Source organism: Citrus sinensis, chromosome 8 (genome assembly GCF_022201045.2).
Source record: "Citrus sinensis cultivar Valencia sweet orange chromosome 8, DVS_A1.0, whole genome shotgun sequence".
NCBI lineage: Eukaryota > Viridiplantae > Streptophyta > Magnoliopsida > Sapindales > Rutaceae > Citrus > Citrus sinensis.
In genome coordinates this window covers 6,232,057-6,249,611 of record NC_068563.1, presented here as the reverse complement: position 1 = coordinate 6,249,611, position 17,555 = coordinate 6,232,057, and the positions used below count along the sequence as shown (strand labels likewise).

The 17,555-nt window shown below is 33.6% G+C and overlaps 1 protein-coding gene across 6 annotated transcripts; it reads left to right on the top strand.

The window, feature by feature from the left end:
- Positions 1–11,183: 11,183 nt before the first annotated feature.
- On the top strand, positions 11,184–17,249 carry LOC102615350 (protein DETOXIFICATION 46, chloroplastic-like). Of its 6 annotated transcripts, XR_008050918.1 has the most exons (15): positions 11,185–11,724; positions 12,003–12,097; positions 12,715–12,823; positions 13,008–13,063; positions 13,584–13,639; positions 14,164–14,302; positions 14,454–14,591; positions 14,677–14,745; positions 14,825–14,935; positions 15,160–15,288; positions 15,882–15,959; positions 16,116–16,168; positions 16,613–16,684; positions 16,795–16,854; positions 16,937–17,025. XR_008050918.1 is itself a non-coding variant. In XM_052431934.1 (14 exons), the coding sequence occupies exons 1-13, from the start codon at positions 11,292–11,294 to the stop codon at positions 16,323–16,325; spliced, it is 1,518 nt and encodes a 505-aa protein (XP_052287894.1). In that variant the 5' UTR covers positions 11,184–11,291; the 3' UTR covers positions 16,326–16,339; positions 16,435–16,606. The 6 variants fall into 6 exon arrangements, 5 of the variants coding, with proteins under 5 accessions (XP_052287894.1, XP_052287893.1, XP_024957616.2 ...); XM_052431934.1 differs by lacking the exons at positions 16,613–16,684; positions 16,795–16,854; positions 16,937–17,025 and adding exons at positions 16,274–16,339; positions 16,435–16,606 and having other exon boundaries at positions 11,184–11,724; XM_006487253.4 differs by lacking the exon at positions 16,116–16,168 and having other exon boundaries at positions 11,186–11,724; positions 16,937–17,249.
- Positions 17,250–17,555: the final 306 nt, after the last annotated feature.

The following is a 17,555-nucleotide window of genomic DNA, read 5'->3' as shown; positions in this document are numbered from 1 at the left end:
TCTATTAAATTTTCTGCTGTTTTTGGGTAAATATGCTGCTGTTTTTCTTCTGTTTTGACTTCATTTGTTGCTGTTTTGGTTAAATTTTTTGCTGGTTTGGCTTCATTTGCTGCTGTTTTGAGTTATATTTTTTACTGTTTTTGGGTTAATTTTCTGCTGTCTGTGGGTTAATTTTCTGCTGTTTTTGTAAAAATATGCTGCTGTCTTTCTATTAAATTTTTTGCTATTTTTGGGTAAATATGCTACTGTTTTCTATTAAATTTTTTGCTATTTTTGGGTAAATATGCTACTGTTTTCTATTTAATTTTTTGCTATTTTTGGGTAAATATGCTACTGTTTTCTATTTAATTTTTTGCTATTTTTGGGTAAATATGCTGCTGTTTTTTTGCTGTTTTGACTTCATTTGCTGCTGTTTTGGGTTAAATTTGTCGCTGTTTTGGCTTCATTTGCTACTGTTTTGGGTTAATTTTCTGCTTTTTTGAATAAATATGCTGTTGTTTTTCCGTACAACGAAGTATTTGGGTTGATTTGCTGCTGTTTCAAGCTCAAATGTTTTGATAAATTTTTCTGCAGTTTTGACTTCAATTGCTGCTGTTTTGGGTTAAATTTTTTGCTGTTTTTGGGTTAATTTTCTGCTGTTTTTGGATAAATATGCTGCTGTCTTTCTATTAAATTTTTTGCTATTTTTGGTAAATATGCTACTGTTTTTCTATTAAATTTTCTGTTGTTTTTGGGTAAATACGCTGCTGTTTTTCTGCTGTTTTGGGTTAAATTTTTTACTGTTTTTGGGTAAAGTTACTGCATTTTTGGGTTAATTTTCTGCTTTTTTGGATAAATATGCTGTTGTTTATCCGGACAACGAAGTATTTGGGTTGATTTGCTGCTGTTTCAAGCTCAAATTTTTTGATAAATTTTTCTGTTGTTTTGACTTCATTTGCTGCTATTTTGGGTTAAATTTTTTGCTGTTTTTGAATATTAATATTATTACAGAATCTCTCAAGGTACAAATGTTAAAATGTAAATTTGATAAGAATAGGGCTAAAAGATAAAAAACAAAAAAACAAATTTAAGTGCACTCTTTTTTGTTTTTAGTATCTCGAAGGTCCCCCTTTATTTTGGTTTTTAATCTGTTTGTACAAACTTTGCATTTTATCGTCTGCAACTGAGAAGTTTTAAATATTATTAGTGTCATATTTTTTTATGAATATTATAGGTATATTTAAAAAAAAAATCAAAGTTAATCTTTAAGGTTAGGAAACTGAAAGAATCTTAACTCAAACACTTTGGTGGGTGAAGTCTCCCAATTGGTCAGGATCCCATTTGATTAGTGTATCAGCACTCTTAAGGTCATTTGTTACAACTTTAACATGGTCACATGGAGTTTGTGGGGTTAATTTATTAAATTTTATGCACCCGTTTGGTTTCATTGATCTCATGGCTTAGGTCGACAGTTATTATTAAGTTATGAGTCATGATTATGTACAATCTATTTGGTTATTAGTTATTCCAATGTTGTATTTAAATCATAAAACTAGAGATAACAGAATTTATGAGAAGCTTTGTCTTATCACAATGTCTATTACTAGATAGCGTAGTTCTCTTGAATAGCCATGATAATTTATTTAATTCCTTTTGCTCTATGATCTTAAACATATTATTATTATTATTATTAGAGTCAAAGTTTTGATAATAAAAAAATAAAAAATAGATAAAATAAATGTGTCTATTTCCATAACTAAAGGGGCGTATACATACATTTGGACCAACCCATAAAGTTTAGATCATGACATTGGGTGAAAATAATCTTTTATTTTATTTTCTTTAGATTATATTAGAGTTGTAACTTGCAATTGAACAATTCTCGATTGAATTCCACCAAAATTATGGTTGATTTTTGACCTTCATGATTTTGCTAAAGCGTTTGGTGGCACCAGTTTTATCAATAAAATTTTCAAAATTTGGGATTATTTGTGATTCTTAAACAAAATTCATAGTGCAAACGACCTAACAAATAGTGATAATTATATTATTTAAAAAAAGAAAAAGAAAAAAGGCCGGACCTACTGAAATCAATTTTTGATGAAGCACCAAACGCTCCGACGAAGAAGCCCCCCACTGGCCTCTGCCACGTTGTCAGCATATTCCAGTGACGTATCGGATCCTCACTCGCCGTTAATGGCAAGAGACAAGGCGCTTGCTGCAGCGGAGTACACGTGTTAAAAAAATAAAAGGAAAAAAAAATGTGTTTTAAATAAAAGGTACGTTTGATAAAAGCATTGATTAAAGTTATTTACTTTTAATGTTTTTAAGTGATTTCCACATCAAAAAAGTAGAAAGGATTCAAAAACTTTTTCTCATTTCAAAATGCAGAGCATATTAAAAATATTTAAAAGTCACAAATTTAAGATTTTATAACGATGCATTGTATCTGGGTTCTTAGAATATGTTTGACTTTACAATTCACGTTTGGATTCTCTTAGGTTATATTTGTTGGGTTTAGGGTTTAGGGTACTTACAATCATTTTTTTTTTTTTTCAATGTAAAAATTAAGTAACAGAGCTGTGAGATAAATATTTGGCTTTACAATTTCATTTCTGAATTCTCTTAGTTTATGTTTATTGTAACTTACAATTCAGGTTTTTTTTTTCAATGTAAAAATAAATAACAGGTCGATGAGATGAGGTGAGGGGTGGATGAATTTGACTCAAACGAAAGTTACATTAAATAGAACTTTAAAAGTTTTTGCTTTTTAACAAAAAAATTTATTCTCTTCCTTCAACTATTTTAATTTGGCATCAAATGAAAGACTAATGAATTTTCATAATCTCTTATCTTTTTTTTTAAAAAAAAAAAATCCTAAGTTATTGTCTCGATTAAACTATTTTTTTCACGTCAAAAGAAAAGACAATTCCCATCAATTCATACTTTAGAAGACAACAACGAAAAATTATTAATTATTTTAAGAAAAATATATTTGAAGAAATTCAAAAAAACAATAAATTTCAATTTTTTTTGCCCTTTTCGTTACACAATCCAAATTTTATGTTACATGGTGATAAAATCACGTTGATATATATATATATATATATACATAAAAATATAATAAAGAAAAAGAGGGTCCGCCTATGTTACAACTGTTTTTAGACTTTGGAGAGGATGAAAAGGAGAGATGTGGAGCCAGCAGTTAGTACTTTTCCTCACTTGTAACATGCCAAATTGGTCGCATTAAGCCCATTTTAGTTGACCAATTTATTATGCAATTGCACAGAGCCGGCTTTAGAGTGGGCCTTAGGCGATATTTTCTTATAAGACCTTTATTTATTTTGTAATTTCAATACTTAAAGACATATAAAAAGAATTAAAATTTATTTCATCTTTAATTTTTGAATTTCAATAATAATAAAAAAATCAAAAATTTTTAAAATAAAACCTAAAAAATAGTCAAGAAGATATTTTTTTTATTCCATTAAAACCATTCAAAACAAACAAACAAATAAATAAAAACAATATTTTTTTCAAATAGAATATTTAAAATGATAGAGTACAAAATTTTGAAATGATAAATTGATGTTCAAAAATAAAAATGGACTTTATATTTTAAGAAACTAATTATTTACATGAACCAATGAATATAATAATTTTCTTTGTAGAGAAAAGAACAAGAAATTTTTTTCATTTACTAATTCTTGAGATTATAAGGTTTTTAATAGAAATTTAAAAAAATACTAAAAATCAAAGATTCTAACAAATACTAAAAATCAAAGATTCTAACATTGAATAATTAAAAAGGTAAATATTTTTTTGAAAATAATAACAATGAATCAACTAATGGTTAAATAATATATTATACTTCTTTAAAATTAACATTTCTAAAAATAGATTTTTTAAATCAAAAATAACTCTTAATTTCTTAAAATACGTATTAAAATTTTTTATTAATTAGAGAATTATTAAGGAAATACTCAAAAAATGAGGCATTCTTAAAATATGAGGCCTTAGGCGACTGCCTTGTTCGCCTATACCTAAAGCCACCCCTGCAATTGCAACATCTAAATCATTGTGAGCAATCTTTATCTAATGTGAAAAATATATGATACACTAAAAGATAAAATATGATTCAAAGTTCGTATTTAGATATCCATCTTAAATAATTATTATTATTATGAGTATATTATGATCTAATTTAGATACTGTAAATCAATGAACAAGACAACACTAAAAATTTTTTAGGCCAAGGTATAAGTTTTACTCGTTTGGAGATTTATTCACTTATCTGATCATAAAATTTTTTTATGAAACCCCTTTTTTCTATATTTTCTCGTTAAAATAACTAAAAAACATACAAATTTTTATAACACCCCCTTTTTGTGCCGAAACTAATTTGATAAATTCACTCATACTCGTTAAACCCCATTACATTTTCCAGGTTATTTAAGCTTATTGTTTCTTAATCTGTTGAAGGGTATTATTGTTTAATTACTAAGGTATAAAATGGTCAACTTTAAGCGTTGTTACCATTGAAAATGGGCTGATGCTACAATGCCGGGCACTGAAGGCTCGGCACCATGCCGAAAACGAAAAAAAACCGTTGGATTCAATTAGATTGAATCCAACGGTTGAGATTCAATTTATATTAAAAATAGAAAAAAATGGATGACCTGGTAAACCAGTTCCCTGAAAAGAAAAGCCCAGAAATTCCTCTCTCCTCAATCCAATTTCTTTGCTTTCTCAAAAGAAAAATCCCTAAAATTTCATCTCTTTTTCAAGTTCATAGTTTCTCTCATCCCAATTTGTTCACTCAACAAGATCAAATCAACAGTCTCTCTTGCAGTAATCAACCAATCGGATACATATACTGAGGTATTTTGTTTGTACACGAGAAGTAGAGAGAGGTAGAGGCAAAGCCAGTATCGCGCGCTGCTTCTTTTCCAACCGTCCACCGTCACCTTCGTTGCAATGTTGTCTACAGCATGAGCTACCATCAAATGAGCTGCAGGAAGCTTTTAGGGTAGCGTATCCTGGAATGGAACCAAAAAAAGAGTTGAGGTTTATGTTTGGAGTCATTCTTGGACATGAAGAGCAGCGTGGATGAGTTGCAGGAAGAGCATCGTGGCTGGAGGTAACTCTTCTGTTCTCGTCATGTAAAGAACCTAGTGTTGTGATGCTAACTAGTAAGTCTTAGTTTTTTTATTATCTTTGATCATTTTGCATTTCCTCACTTGCATTCTCAAGATTTTTATATTTATCATCAAGGAGAGGTGAAATTATTATTTAATGACTAGTATTTTGTATATCACTAGCATTATTCTTTATTTTTTGTGATTTTGCTTTTTAATTTGTTTAATTGGGTGTAGCCATTATATTGTGCCTGAATTGGTAGTTGATGTGAACTAATCTTATGCATCTTGCAAGGCTATTCAAGAGTATATAAAGGGAAAATCTCTAAGTTCTCTTCAAAATATTAGATTTCCTGATTGTGTAATCTCCTTTTTCTTTTTCTTTTATGCAATGCAGCTTGGTGTGGAAAAACACAATGAGAGCTTATAAACAGAAAGAGAGCTAACAAATATTTTTATTTGTTTCTTTTTCTTTTCCAGCCGTTCAATCTCGATAATCATTACCGAAATCATTACTGTGAAAGCTGAAGTTGTGACGAAACTCTTCAAAACAGGCGAAAGGTTTTATTTTGATTTTTTTGGTCTACAAATTTTCCTGAGATGATTAATGGTTTGGAAGCATGAAATTGGCAAGAAAAACATGAGAAAATGGTGGGTAGTAGGGAGAGAGAGCGTAGGTTATGAGTTTTAGAGAGAGAAGAAACTAAAAAAAGTTATCAAACACACTTCTGTCTGGGAATACACTTCCTACTGGAATATATCAACTAACCGTTATGAAATAAACGGTGAACCGTTATCTTCCAGAGTTAGAATAATATGTTTATGGAAATTGTCGGTTCACCATTAGCTCTTGTTATTGTCTAGAATTGTAAACACCGTTATTGTTTTTCCTTTAGCTCTCGTTATAAATTTAATTGATACTACATTTATGTATGGTCTATTTCAGGATTTGAACCATAACATACAGTTATAAAATGGAGTCAACAGAAGCTAGAAGGGGAGGACCTGGTCAGAGAGCGTGGATACACTTTTTGTAAGTATAAAATTATTGCTTTGAATAAAGTTCTTATTATAACTATCAATTATGTTGACGTAATTAGCTGAACTAAAATGTTGTGTACAGTAAGCATGAAGCAAAAAAGGTCAGGCAAGAAGGGATAAAAAAATTTTGTAGGGCGACAATTGTTGAAAAATGGAAGAAATTAACGAATGAGGAGAAGTGCCAATTTAGTACGATGCATGAGGACCCAAGTTCAATTTTTGGTGAAATGAGCATTGAAAAAACAGATGAAGAACAAAAAATTGAGGATAAGCATAGCCAATGTAATTTATCTCGTTGTCGTGTTAGTGCATTTAGTAAGGTCATTTCCACATTGTCGCCCGACCAACAAGCTGCAATTAGAGAAATTGGCTTCGGAAGCATGCTAGAATTACGATGTGGTCGCCTGAGACAAGATTTCTGTGAAACACTTGTCCAACAATGTGATACAAAGAGGCATTGTATAGTTTTGCACGGGAGAGAGTTTTGTTTAAACCCTAAACATGAAACGGCCGAGAATATTCGAAAATATTCTTTATTTTGGCTTTATCCAAAACATGCAACATCCGACGTCAAATATGGAACCCCAACGTTGGACATGCAACAACGGACGTTAAACATGCAACTTGCAACCCTGCACGTGAAATATACAACTTATCACGTACAGTTTGCAACTTGGACGTCAAACATGAAACGGACGAGAATATTTGAGAATATTCTTTATTTTGGCTTTATCCAAAACATGCAACATCCGACGTCAAACATGGAACCCTAACGTCGGATATGCAACAACGGACGTTAAACATGCAACTTGCAACCCTGCACGTGAAATATACAACTTATTATGTAAATTTTGCAACTTGGACGTCAAACATGAAACGGCCGAGAATATTCGAGAATATTTTTTATTTTGACTTTATCCAAAACATGCAACATCCGACGTCAAACATGGAACCCCAACGTTGGACATGCAACAACGGACGTTAAACATGCAACTTGCAACCCTGCACGTGAAATATACAACTTATCGCGTACAGTTTGCAACTTGGACATCAAACATGAAACGGACGAGAATATTCGAGAATATTCTTTATTTTGACTTTATCCAAAACATGCAACATCCGACGTCAAACATGGAACCCTAACGTCGGATATGCAACAACGGACGTTAAACATGCAACTTGCAACCCTGCACGTGAAATATACAACTTATTACGTAAATTTTGCAACTTGGACGTCAAACATGAAACGGCCGAGAATATTCGAGAATATTCTTTATTTTGGCTTTATCCAAAACATGCAACATCCGACGTCAAACATGGAACCCCAACGGTGGACATGCAACAACGGACGTTAAACATGCAACTTGCAACTCTGCACGTGAAATATACAACTTATCACGTAAAATTTGCAACTTGGACGTCAAACATGAAACGGACGAGAATATTCGAGAATATTCTTTATTTTGGCTTTATCCAAAGCATGCAACATCCGACGTCAAACATGGAACACCAACGTCGGATATGCAACAACGGACGTTAAACATGCAACTTGCAACCCTGCACGGGAAATATACAACTTATCACGTAAAGTTTGCAACTTGGACATCAAACATGAAACGGACGAGAATATTTGAGAATATTCTTTATTTTGGCTTTATCCAAAACATGCAACATCCGACGTCAAACATGGAACCCTAACGTCGGATATGCAACAACAGACGTTAAACATGCAACTTGCAAGCCTGCACGTGAAATACACAATTTATCACGTAAAGTTTGCAACTTCGACGTCAAACATGAAACGGCCGAGAATATTCGAGAATATTCTTTATTTTGGCTTTATCCAAAACATGTAACATCCGACGTCAAACATGGAACCGCAACGTCGGACATGCAACAACGGACGTTAAACATGAAACTTACAACATTTCACGTAAAATATGCAACTTATTCAACACATGCAACATTTAACGTCAAACCTGAAATCGAGACGTCAGACATGCAACAACTGACGTCAAAACTGAAATACTAATTTTTTCATTTTCAATTTCTTTATTTTTTGTCATTTTATTTAATTATATTATATTGTATTATATTATTCAATTTCTTTATCTTTTACTATTAATTATATTATAAAAAATTATTTTTTGACATTTTATTTAATTTTTTCAATTTTATAATTTTTTTAATATATTTTTTAAAAAAAATGGTGCAACCGGTTTGTTAACCGGCTGCACCAAGTCTTTGGCTGCCAAATGGCAGCCAAAGACAGCCGGGCTCTCTTTTTGAGAGCGCGGCATGGTGCCGGGTACAATGCCCCCGGCATTGTAGCCAAACCCTTGAAAATGAGGTTGCTTGTTTACATCAGTTCAAAGGAAACACTGTCACTCATTGTGTCAAGTATAGTGTGCATGATGGAGAAGTTAAAAACTAAACCTCATGAGACAATTAAATCCAGGGCTTTGGCATGTGCTGATGTCTTGAGTGGCTTAGGGCCAGTTTTGGGTCTTGGTGAAGTCCGCTGGGCTCTGGCAGCACAGCCCAGCACCCATTTTTCCCTTTTCTTTTTAATTTAATCCCTTTTTATATTTGTTAAATATAAAAATTAAGACCCAAAAAAAAAAATTCCCTCAATTAGTAGATATGTTTTAAGGTTATTTCTAACTTATATGATGATTCAAGCTCTAAACAGGAAAGGATACAACCCATTTGTCATCTCTGTTGCATCACCAAATGAGTTTCTGCAGATCTTGTTATACAGCTGCTCTAGTTTTTGTAACAATCTTCTCAAAAGGTAGCTCCTCAAGAGAATTATTTTTTTGGTAACATGGCATTAGCTGAGTGCTTAGTCAATCACGAGTAGCATATGTAGACACAATATATGAATTGAAACTGCTTCATGGATTCACAATTGACTGTCACAATACTCACATAGTTTTGTTTACTAAATTATTGCTGCAGTTTCATCACCTAATCAAATCTGAAACAAAAGAAAAATTAAACCAAAAAGGGAAAAATACAAATTATATTAGGAACCACTCCGTTTTCACCAGACGACATAAATTTTAGAGAAAATACATTCGGAAGGTGATGCTTCGAATGCATTATCAAAGCAAAGGACACGGCTGGTTTTGTCAAGTTTTAAAAGGGGGTTCCAGTTTGAAATAGAAAGCCCAAAAAAGAAAAAAGAAAAAAGCCAATTAATGGACGGACATAGCAATCTGCAGCTGGCTGTTTCTGTCAATCTCATTGCCTCCAAGCAGAACACTTGCAGCTGCTGTGAGTCACAAGTTTCTTAGAAGCATCAACTTGGTTTCATTTTCACTCATTTGTCACAAAATTAGTTCAGATTGAATGAACACGTCTTCAGCAATCAAATTGAAAACGCACTCACTCACCCCAGCTCCCTGCTTTTGGCTTCTGTCCAAAAAGTGCTTTCTAGTTACTTCCAACAATACACCACCATATATCTTGGCTTCAACCCCCACCCCAAAACACGGATTCTAATTTCATTGCAGGAAAATCAGCATGAAAAAAAACCCGTTTAAGCAATAATTTTAGTTTCAAGAAATTAAATGATTCTTAAGTAAGAGTCCTCCTCACGGTGTAAACCTCCTGCGGACTCATGCTTTTCCAGCACTATGAAGGTAATATGTGAAGGCTTAATAACACTAAAAAAAAAAGCTCTTTATAACATTGTAAAGTGTTGAATCTGTATGCATTAGAGAATTATTATATTTAATATAAAATAAAGATAAAGGATATGAAAATTTGGAACTACTCATAATCAGATAATAAATTAATTCTATACTCTGATGGATTGATTTCTTTTTTTTTTTAAGAATATATCATTTTAACTTGAATTTTTTATTTAAAATAACACATAAATTTTAGACTGTTAGTCTTCAAATTCAGCAAAAGCATGCACATCCAACGGCTCAAAACACTTCAGTTTTGAAGAAAGGGTTTTGAAGACGTTATATCAGATAAATTAGTGATGTAGGTTTCTGACTAAGGATGTCAATTGTACCCGCAAATCCGCCCAAACCCACCTGCCAAAACCCGCCCGTTGCGGGTAATTTTATCCGTTGCGGGCGGGTTTAGTATTATAAATTAAAACCCGCACATGGATGCGGGTGAGTTTGGTATTAACCTTATACCCGATGGATACCCGCATGGATATCCACCAAACCCGCAATAATTTTTTTCAAATATTTTTAATTTAATTTAAATATAAAAATATATAAAGAAAATAATGTAATTAATCAAATTACTAAATAGCCAAAGGCTCAAAGTTGTGTATGTGTGTATATGGCTCATCTCTTATTCTAAAGTTATAACCTAAAGAAAACTAAAGGCATTTCCCTTCGAATTAGTATTTGAAAATATTAATCTTAATTATTATTATAGGCATTGTGTTAGATGGGTGCTTATGGTGGTGAATAAAATAAATATATTCTCTTTGATCTTGTTTTAAATGATAATATGAAATGTAATTATTATTTTTAGATATTAGTTTGTGTTTTTTAAATAGATTTGTATAATTTATACTTAAAGTTGAGAATTTGTGTTGAATTGATGTGTAAATTTTAATTTTTCATTTACATTGTTTAAATATAAAATTGAATATGTTATATGGAATTTGAGGTTATTATTATAAATTTATATATTAAATATTTGTGATTTTAAATACGAAAACCCGCAAAAAATCCGCCGGATACTATTGCAGATTTGGTAATTGTTAAAATCCGCTACGGGTAGGTTTTTTTTAAAAAATTAAAATCCATTGCAGGTTGCAAGTGGATTTAATAATTTAAATTTTGTGCGAGCTTGAGTTTGGTAATGACAAACCCGCTGCGGGAGGTGCCCATTACAATCCCTATTTCTGACTTTTGTCGCCACCAGCCACTTTCACGTAACCAACAAGACAGCATCAATGTTTCCCTCGTGGCAATCTCTATCTTACCTAAGATACATCCCTCACATGAATAGTATATATGTGGGATTTATATATTATTTATGTGTGAAGATGTTTCTTGCGTGCATGTAAGACAGGAATCCTTCCCTCTTTCAAGTTTTGGTTTTGTACTAAAAAAAGTGAAAAAAAAAAAACACTTAAAAATTCAAGAAAAAATGCAAATCAAAACCCTAATTCACCCATTGCAGGGATGCTCTCCATCTTTGATTATCTTGAACAAGACTCCAGCTCTCGCTCGCTTTCAGAGCTCATTTTCACCACCAAGTTTACGTTTTTTTACAACAAATATCCTTCACAGAGGAGTTAAAACTAGCTGCATTAGTCCTGGGAAAGAACTGATTTTTGATGAAAATTGTGACAATTCAATTTCTTTATCTAAGAATGAAGAAGAAAAGGAAGAGGAGGAGGAGGAGGTAGAAATGGAGGTGAAGAGGGGAGGATTGGAGAAGCAGAGTATATGGAGTCAAATGAAGGAGATTGTGATGTTTACAGGACCCGCCACAGGGCTTTGGCTCTGTGGGCCATTGATGAGTCTCATTGATACTGCTGTTATTGGTCAAGGAAGCTCCGTCGAGCTTGCTGCTCTAGGTATTTCTTTTACAAACATCTGTGAGCTTGCTGCCGTAGGTGCTTCTATGGGTTCCTGAAAACGTGTTGGAAAGGAAAGATTCAATTTTTTGTAATTGATTTTAAGTTTTCTTTATTTAAGACAGACACATGACTTTAGTTAATATGCAGTACACAAAACCATTATTGACTGTGATGCTTTAGTTATTTTTTTCAAAATCTGTGTAGCGGGGTCTTTATAATTGCCTTTCTTAGGTTAGTGATGGATTAATATGATGATTGTGAGTATGGATGAGCAGGGCCAGGAACAGTTATGTGCGATTATTTGACTTACGTGTTCATGTTCCTTTCAATTGCAACTTCGAACATGGTTGCGACTTCCCTTGCCAGGCAGGTGAGTTTCTTTAGCAGTCCTACAGTATCATTGCTTATAGGGTAGAGTTGGTTCAAGCATGGTGGACATACATTTAAGAAGGCACTGCTTTGTAATCTTCTTAACCAATGTTGACTTCCCATTTCGGATGTGCTTGCTCCTCTGGTTTCAATGGAATGCTCACTGATACATTCTGCAGTTGGTACTGCAAACTAAGCATGAATGACATGATGATTTTGGCCATGCATCGTGCCTTTATTCTTTCAATGTTGTCTGTGCATCATCTCATGGTCACCTCTTCTGCATCATTTTTTGTCCAATAAATCTTACTGATAGGGAGAGAATAAAAAGTAAATACATAATATTTCATGGAAATTTCCAAATAGGACTTATAAGATCATCATTTAATCTCTTAAATCTTTCCAAATATATTGGATAGTTTGTAATTTTATGTCTATTACAACGTACATTACGTTATCAGGTCTCATACTACCCATACTGCATCTATGACTCTCGCTCATCCATAAATAATAACACACCCACTTCCAACAAAAAAATTATGGAATATCAGGTGGTTGGATTGTTCAATTTCCTCTTCATTTTAGGCTGTACTTCTTAACTAGATACTGCTGTTGCAGGATAAAAATGAAGTGCAGCATCAAATATCAGTCTTGCTCTTTGTTGGGTTGGCTTGTGGCTTCTTGATGCTTTTGTTTACAAGATTCTTTGGATCATGGGCACTAACTGGTAATAAAGACTGGTAAAGATTTTAATCAATTCAATAATGTGGAGATAATGAGTGCTTGATTATTGTTCTTGATCAGTTGTATTGTGCATTAACTACATAAGGATAGAAACAATTAATATTTAATAGCAGAAAAATAATTCCTGTGGACATGCATTAAATGATGAATTCTCTATATATTTTCAGCTTTTACTGGGCCAAGGAATGTGCACTTGGTACCGGCAGCAAATACATATGTTCAGGTTGATGTTCTTTCTCCTGAATCTTCGTGTTTCCCTTTTCCAGGGGACAGTTTTGCTGGTCGTTCAGTGTTCATTAATTGTTTTTTTCCTCCCTTATTAGAATACAAAAAACTATTATGATTGCACCTTCTTCCTTAACGGAAATCATATCTGCTTGAGAATGATCCTTAGTTGTAAATCCTGAGAGCAGTAGTTAACCAGTTGGTGACACTATTTCATTCCTGATGCAAAAGAAGAATGTTTAATTTTCTATTTCATTACTTGTACCTGTCACATGCAGGTAAAACTCTAAGCATTGTCTTACAAGTATATGCTTATACATGTACTATGTCAATCAGTTTATGTGGCATGACTCAAATGTTATTCGTATAATTTCTGTTTCCCAAATTATATTATTACTTGACTGCTGTTCCACACTGTTTTAGTTGGCTTATCACATGAATACCAGTTGAATGACACTTTGCCTTGGTTTTTTTGTTTGATTGGCTTTGTAATTTAACAGAAACTTTTTCTTTGGTAGATTCGAAGCTTTGCATGGCCAGCAGTTCTAGTTGGATTGGTTGCTCAAAGTGCAAGGTGAAGAAAACCAAAATTTCTTTCCACAAGCTATCTACTGAATACACTGGCACCATCCTAGTCTTTTTGCCTTTCTGGACACATATTTATTAGCTGTTAGAACTGTGACTTTGACAGTTTGCCACCTCTATATGGTGCTACATATAAGTTTTCTCCACAGGGAATTTGTCTGAGCAGGGAGAAACCTGTTTCACCTGTGTTAATAAAATTAGTGCTTTATTACCTAGGCTCCCTTATGATGAGTTGTCATTGGCGACCTTCAATTAAAAGTGCAACTTGGTTAAATATTATCTTACGTAAGATTGTTTGTCTTGAAAGAGGTACTGCTGCACCCGAACCAGTCAATAAAGAGGAACGAATTTTATGGCTCCGAAATACTGAAAATTGCCCTTCTTTTTCTTTCTTTTTTCCATTTATTGATAAGAACATCTTTATTTTCAATTATGTCCTCCTATGTTGAATTTATCAAAACTGCAAGTAACTTTACTTTATTGGTTGTCTCTTTTAACATTCTGTCATTTCAGTCTCGGCATGAAAGATTCTCTGGGACCTCTAAAAGCTTTGGCGGTTGCCAGTGCCATAAATGGTATCGGTGATGTAGCCCTTTGTAGCTTTTTGGGCTATGGCATTGCTGGGGCAGCATGGGCGACAATGGTGTCACAAGTATGAAAAATTAGCATTTTGATATCAATGAGATATGGTTTCATCTTTTTATCTTATGTTTTCACAATAAACTCTTGAGTGTTTGAATGATCATTCACTTTTTCCTTTTAGATTTCCTTTCTGTGTCACTACTTAACACTATATATTTTAGGTTGTTTCGGCTTATATGATGATTCAGTCTCTGAATAACAAAGGATACAATGCCTTTTCTTTCTCTGTTCCATCCACCAATGAACTTGCCACAATACTCGGACTTGCTGGTCCAGTTTTTATAACTATGATAGCAAAGGTGACACATAACTTCACTTTGTTGTCATGTCTGGTACCATATGATTATGTCACCTTAAATCTGAGGTATTTCAATCTTTTTCTAGGTGGCTTTCTACTCGCTCATTATATATTTTGCTACCTCTATGGGCACAAATACAGTGGCCGCTCATCAGGTTAGATCAGTCAGTATCTCTTTGCTTCAGCTTTATATTGTCATAATGGATGCTTGATTAAAATAACTGATCTCTGTAGGTTATGATTCAAACATACGGCATGTGCTCTGTATGCGGTGAGCCTCTTTCTCAGACTGCACAATCATTTATGCCTGAGTTGATATATGGTGTCAATCGAAGTTTGGTAAAGGTCAGTTACGTTCACCTCACTTTATGCCAGCTTTATCTTATTTCTCACCTAGATTACGTTGGCTGCAGCTAAAGTCATGTGACATCCAAATAGTCTTCATGTGTTTCTGGTGACATAAATGTTGTGGAATCACCACTTCCCTCTATAGTTCTTAGTTGTGGTGTCTGAAAAAAAAATTTCCCCTCTGGCTCAACATATTCTGAAAGGCTTATCATTTCAAACAGGCAAGAATGCTGCTGAAGTCACTTCTTCTCATTGGATCCACGCTTGGATTGGTATTAGGGACCATTGGAGCATCTGTTCCTTGGTTTTTCCCTAATATCTTTACATCTGACAAGAGTGTCATACAGGAGGTGAGTTCTTATTGAATTAAATAATCTGGACTTCTTTTTTCACCTTCTTCTTACTGTTTATTATAATTTGTATGGAATCATGAGCAAGGGAACAATCAAGAGTTGTATCATATGCTGTAAATAGTGCAATTCTAGTTAATTGGAGCTACACATTGAAAATGGTACTTCAACATTCTGATCTACATCAGCTCTATTTAAATTCTAAGATCACTTGGTATCAAAACCATTAAGTTGATTCGAGATAATTTTCAATAATCCCTTCCCCAGTGTTAAAAAATGTAACATGTGACAGATAAATCCAAGAAATTGAAACAAGATGACTGTTTTTGTCATGGCATTTTCTCTCTGATATGATAATTTCTGGACAGTTATTCAGCTCCTTTTATTATTATTATTATTATTTATTTTATTTTATTTTTAATGGTTTATCGTCATGCATATTATTCATCTTCTGTGAGATCTGAGTCAAAAGGAGGAAATAAATTCTGTAAACTGTCAATTCTTCATGATAGTGATAACTATCTCCGTAGAATTATGTTTATGGCAAAAGTTTCTGTGTCTGGTTGTTTGATATAATACTTCTATCCATGCAGATGCACAAAGTGCTAATACCATACATCCTTGCGATAGTTGTGTCACCCAGCACTCATAGCCTAGAAGGGACATTGCTGGTATGTCTTATGCCTGTTTTTCAAACTAGAAATTGATCAAACACGTTATAGAGTTTGCTTAAACTGGCTGTTTGTAGAATCCTCTCTAATGGACTTATACTATCTCCTCCTTGGTAAACATAGTAGAATTTTGATTGATTTTTACGGATAAAGCAGAAGAGACAAATGCTGCTAACAGAAGATTACACATCATGTCTGTTAGAAGGAAGGTGAGTGAGATAGCATTTGATTTTGTTAGTCTTTTTGACGCGCCCCTTGCTTCCTTTTGGCAAGAACAGAACTGAAAAATCCTTCCATTTCCCTTGACATCTTAGTTGCTTTCAAGGTGGCGATGAGTTGGCTACTTCTTTGCTGAGTTTCACTTAAAATAAGTTTGCCACGTAAGTGGGAGATTACAGTGTAATTCTGTTGGTCTACATTTCTCCTTCTGTCTTGCTGAGTGAGATATATAATATTCCTCATTCCTCAACAACAGGATCTTGTCCCTTCACCCAAACCAAACAAGGAAAAAGAGCAGTTCCAAAATTATACAAACAAATATGGCACATTGGCGGGCATAGCCCTAGTTTGATATGCCTAGTTTGGTAATATTATCAGTCTTCACACTGGAGTACTAATGTAACAATCTGAGCAATATCTACTTTGTTTCACAGGCTGGACGAGATGTTAAATTTTTTAGCATTTCAATGAGCGGATGCTTTTTATTGGGTGCCCTTGTATTGTTGGTAAATATCTAACCTTTAATTTTCTTCTACTCATTCTCAATGTTAATTGGGATTTCCCTTCCATGATTACTAATCACTGATTAGCACTCTCCTGTTTTCCTTGTCACTAGTTTGCTAGTAGAGGATACGGTTTGCCAGGCTGCTGGTTTGCTCTCGTATGCTTTCAATCGGTATGACTAAGATCTCCAGCCCTCCGATATTCGAGCAACTTGCATTTAGACTCATTTCATTTGATAAATCCAAATTTTTCAGGCTCGCTTTCTCCTTTCACTCTGGCGCCTTCTTTCTCCTGATGGTACACTTTACTCCGAAGACTTGAACCGGTATAAAATGGAAAAGCTGAAAGCTGCTTAGAACTACCTACTGAATGAATCAAAGATCATGTAATGTGGCTAAGCGTGTTAATGGCATGCAGCCTCAATCTATTTTTTTCTTCACAGCCAGCGAGCAGCAACACTTATCAATTGTAGTAATTGTACTCGATTCTTACAATATAGTATAATAACAGGGAGCTAGGAAATCCTGGAAATCTAAGCCAGTAATAATAAGCGTAATTTCCTTAAAATGAACAGAAATGGAGACACAAGACAGCAGTCATATTCACGCATGCAACACTGTCTTTACATCTACGCCACAAGTACATATCATAACGTGTTTAACTTCAGTTCTCCCAGTTCAATAAAACAGCCTATCCTTTTTTTTGAAACACAACCACATATTAAAGTCCAGCTCACAATGCATAATTACGAGGACAGAGAGAGATTCATGTATATGATGGGCATTTGACAAAACAAGAACTCCAAAAGGGAAGCAGAGATGAAGAGTGACAAGTTTGAGATTCATTACCATTCGTTCTTGATGAGTTTGTTTA

What these genes read in the sequence shown, in the direction of transcription:
- LOC102615350 (XM_006487253.4), top strand. Translation starts at nt 11,292, where the DNA reads ATGCAAATCAAAACCCTAATTCACCCATTGCAGGGATGCTCTCCATCT. An exon ending in GGGCGACAATGGTGTCACAA is followed by an intron (nt 14,303 to 14,453) that starts GTATGAAAAATT and finishes TATATATTTTAG; the next exon opens with GTTGTTTCGGCTTATATGAT. An exon ending in ACAAGAGTGTCATACAGGAG is followed by an intron (nt 15,289 to 15,881) that starts GTGAGTTCTTAT and finishes CTATCCATGCAG; the next exon opens with ATGCACAAAGTGCTAATACC.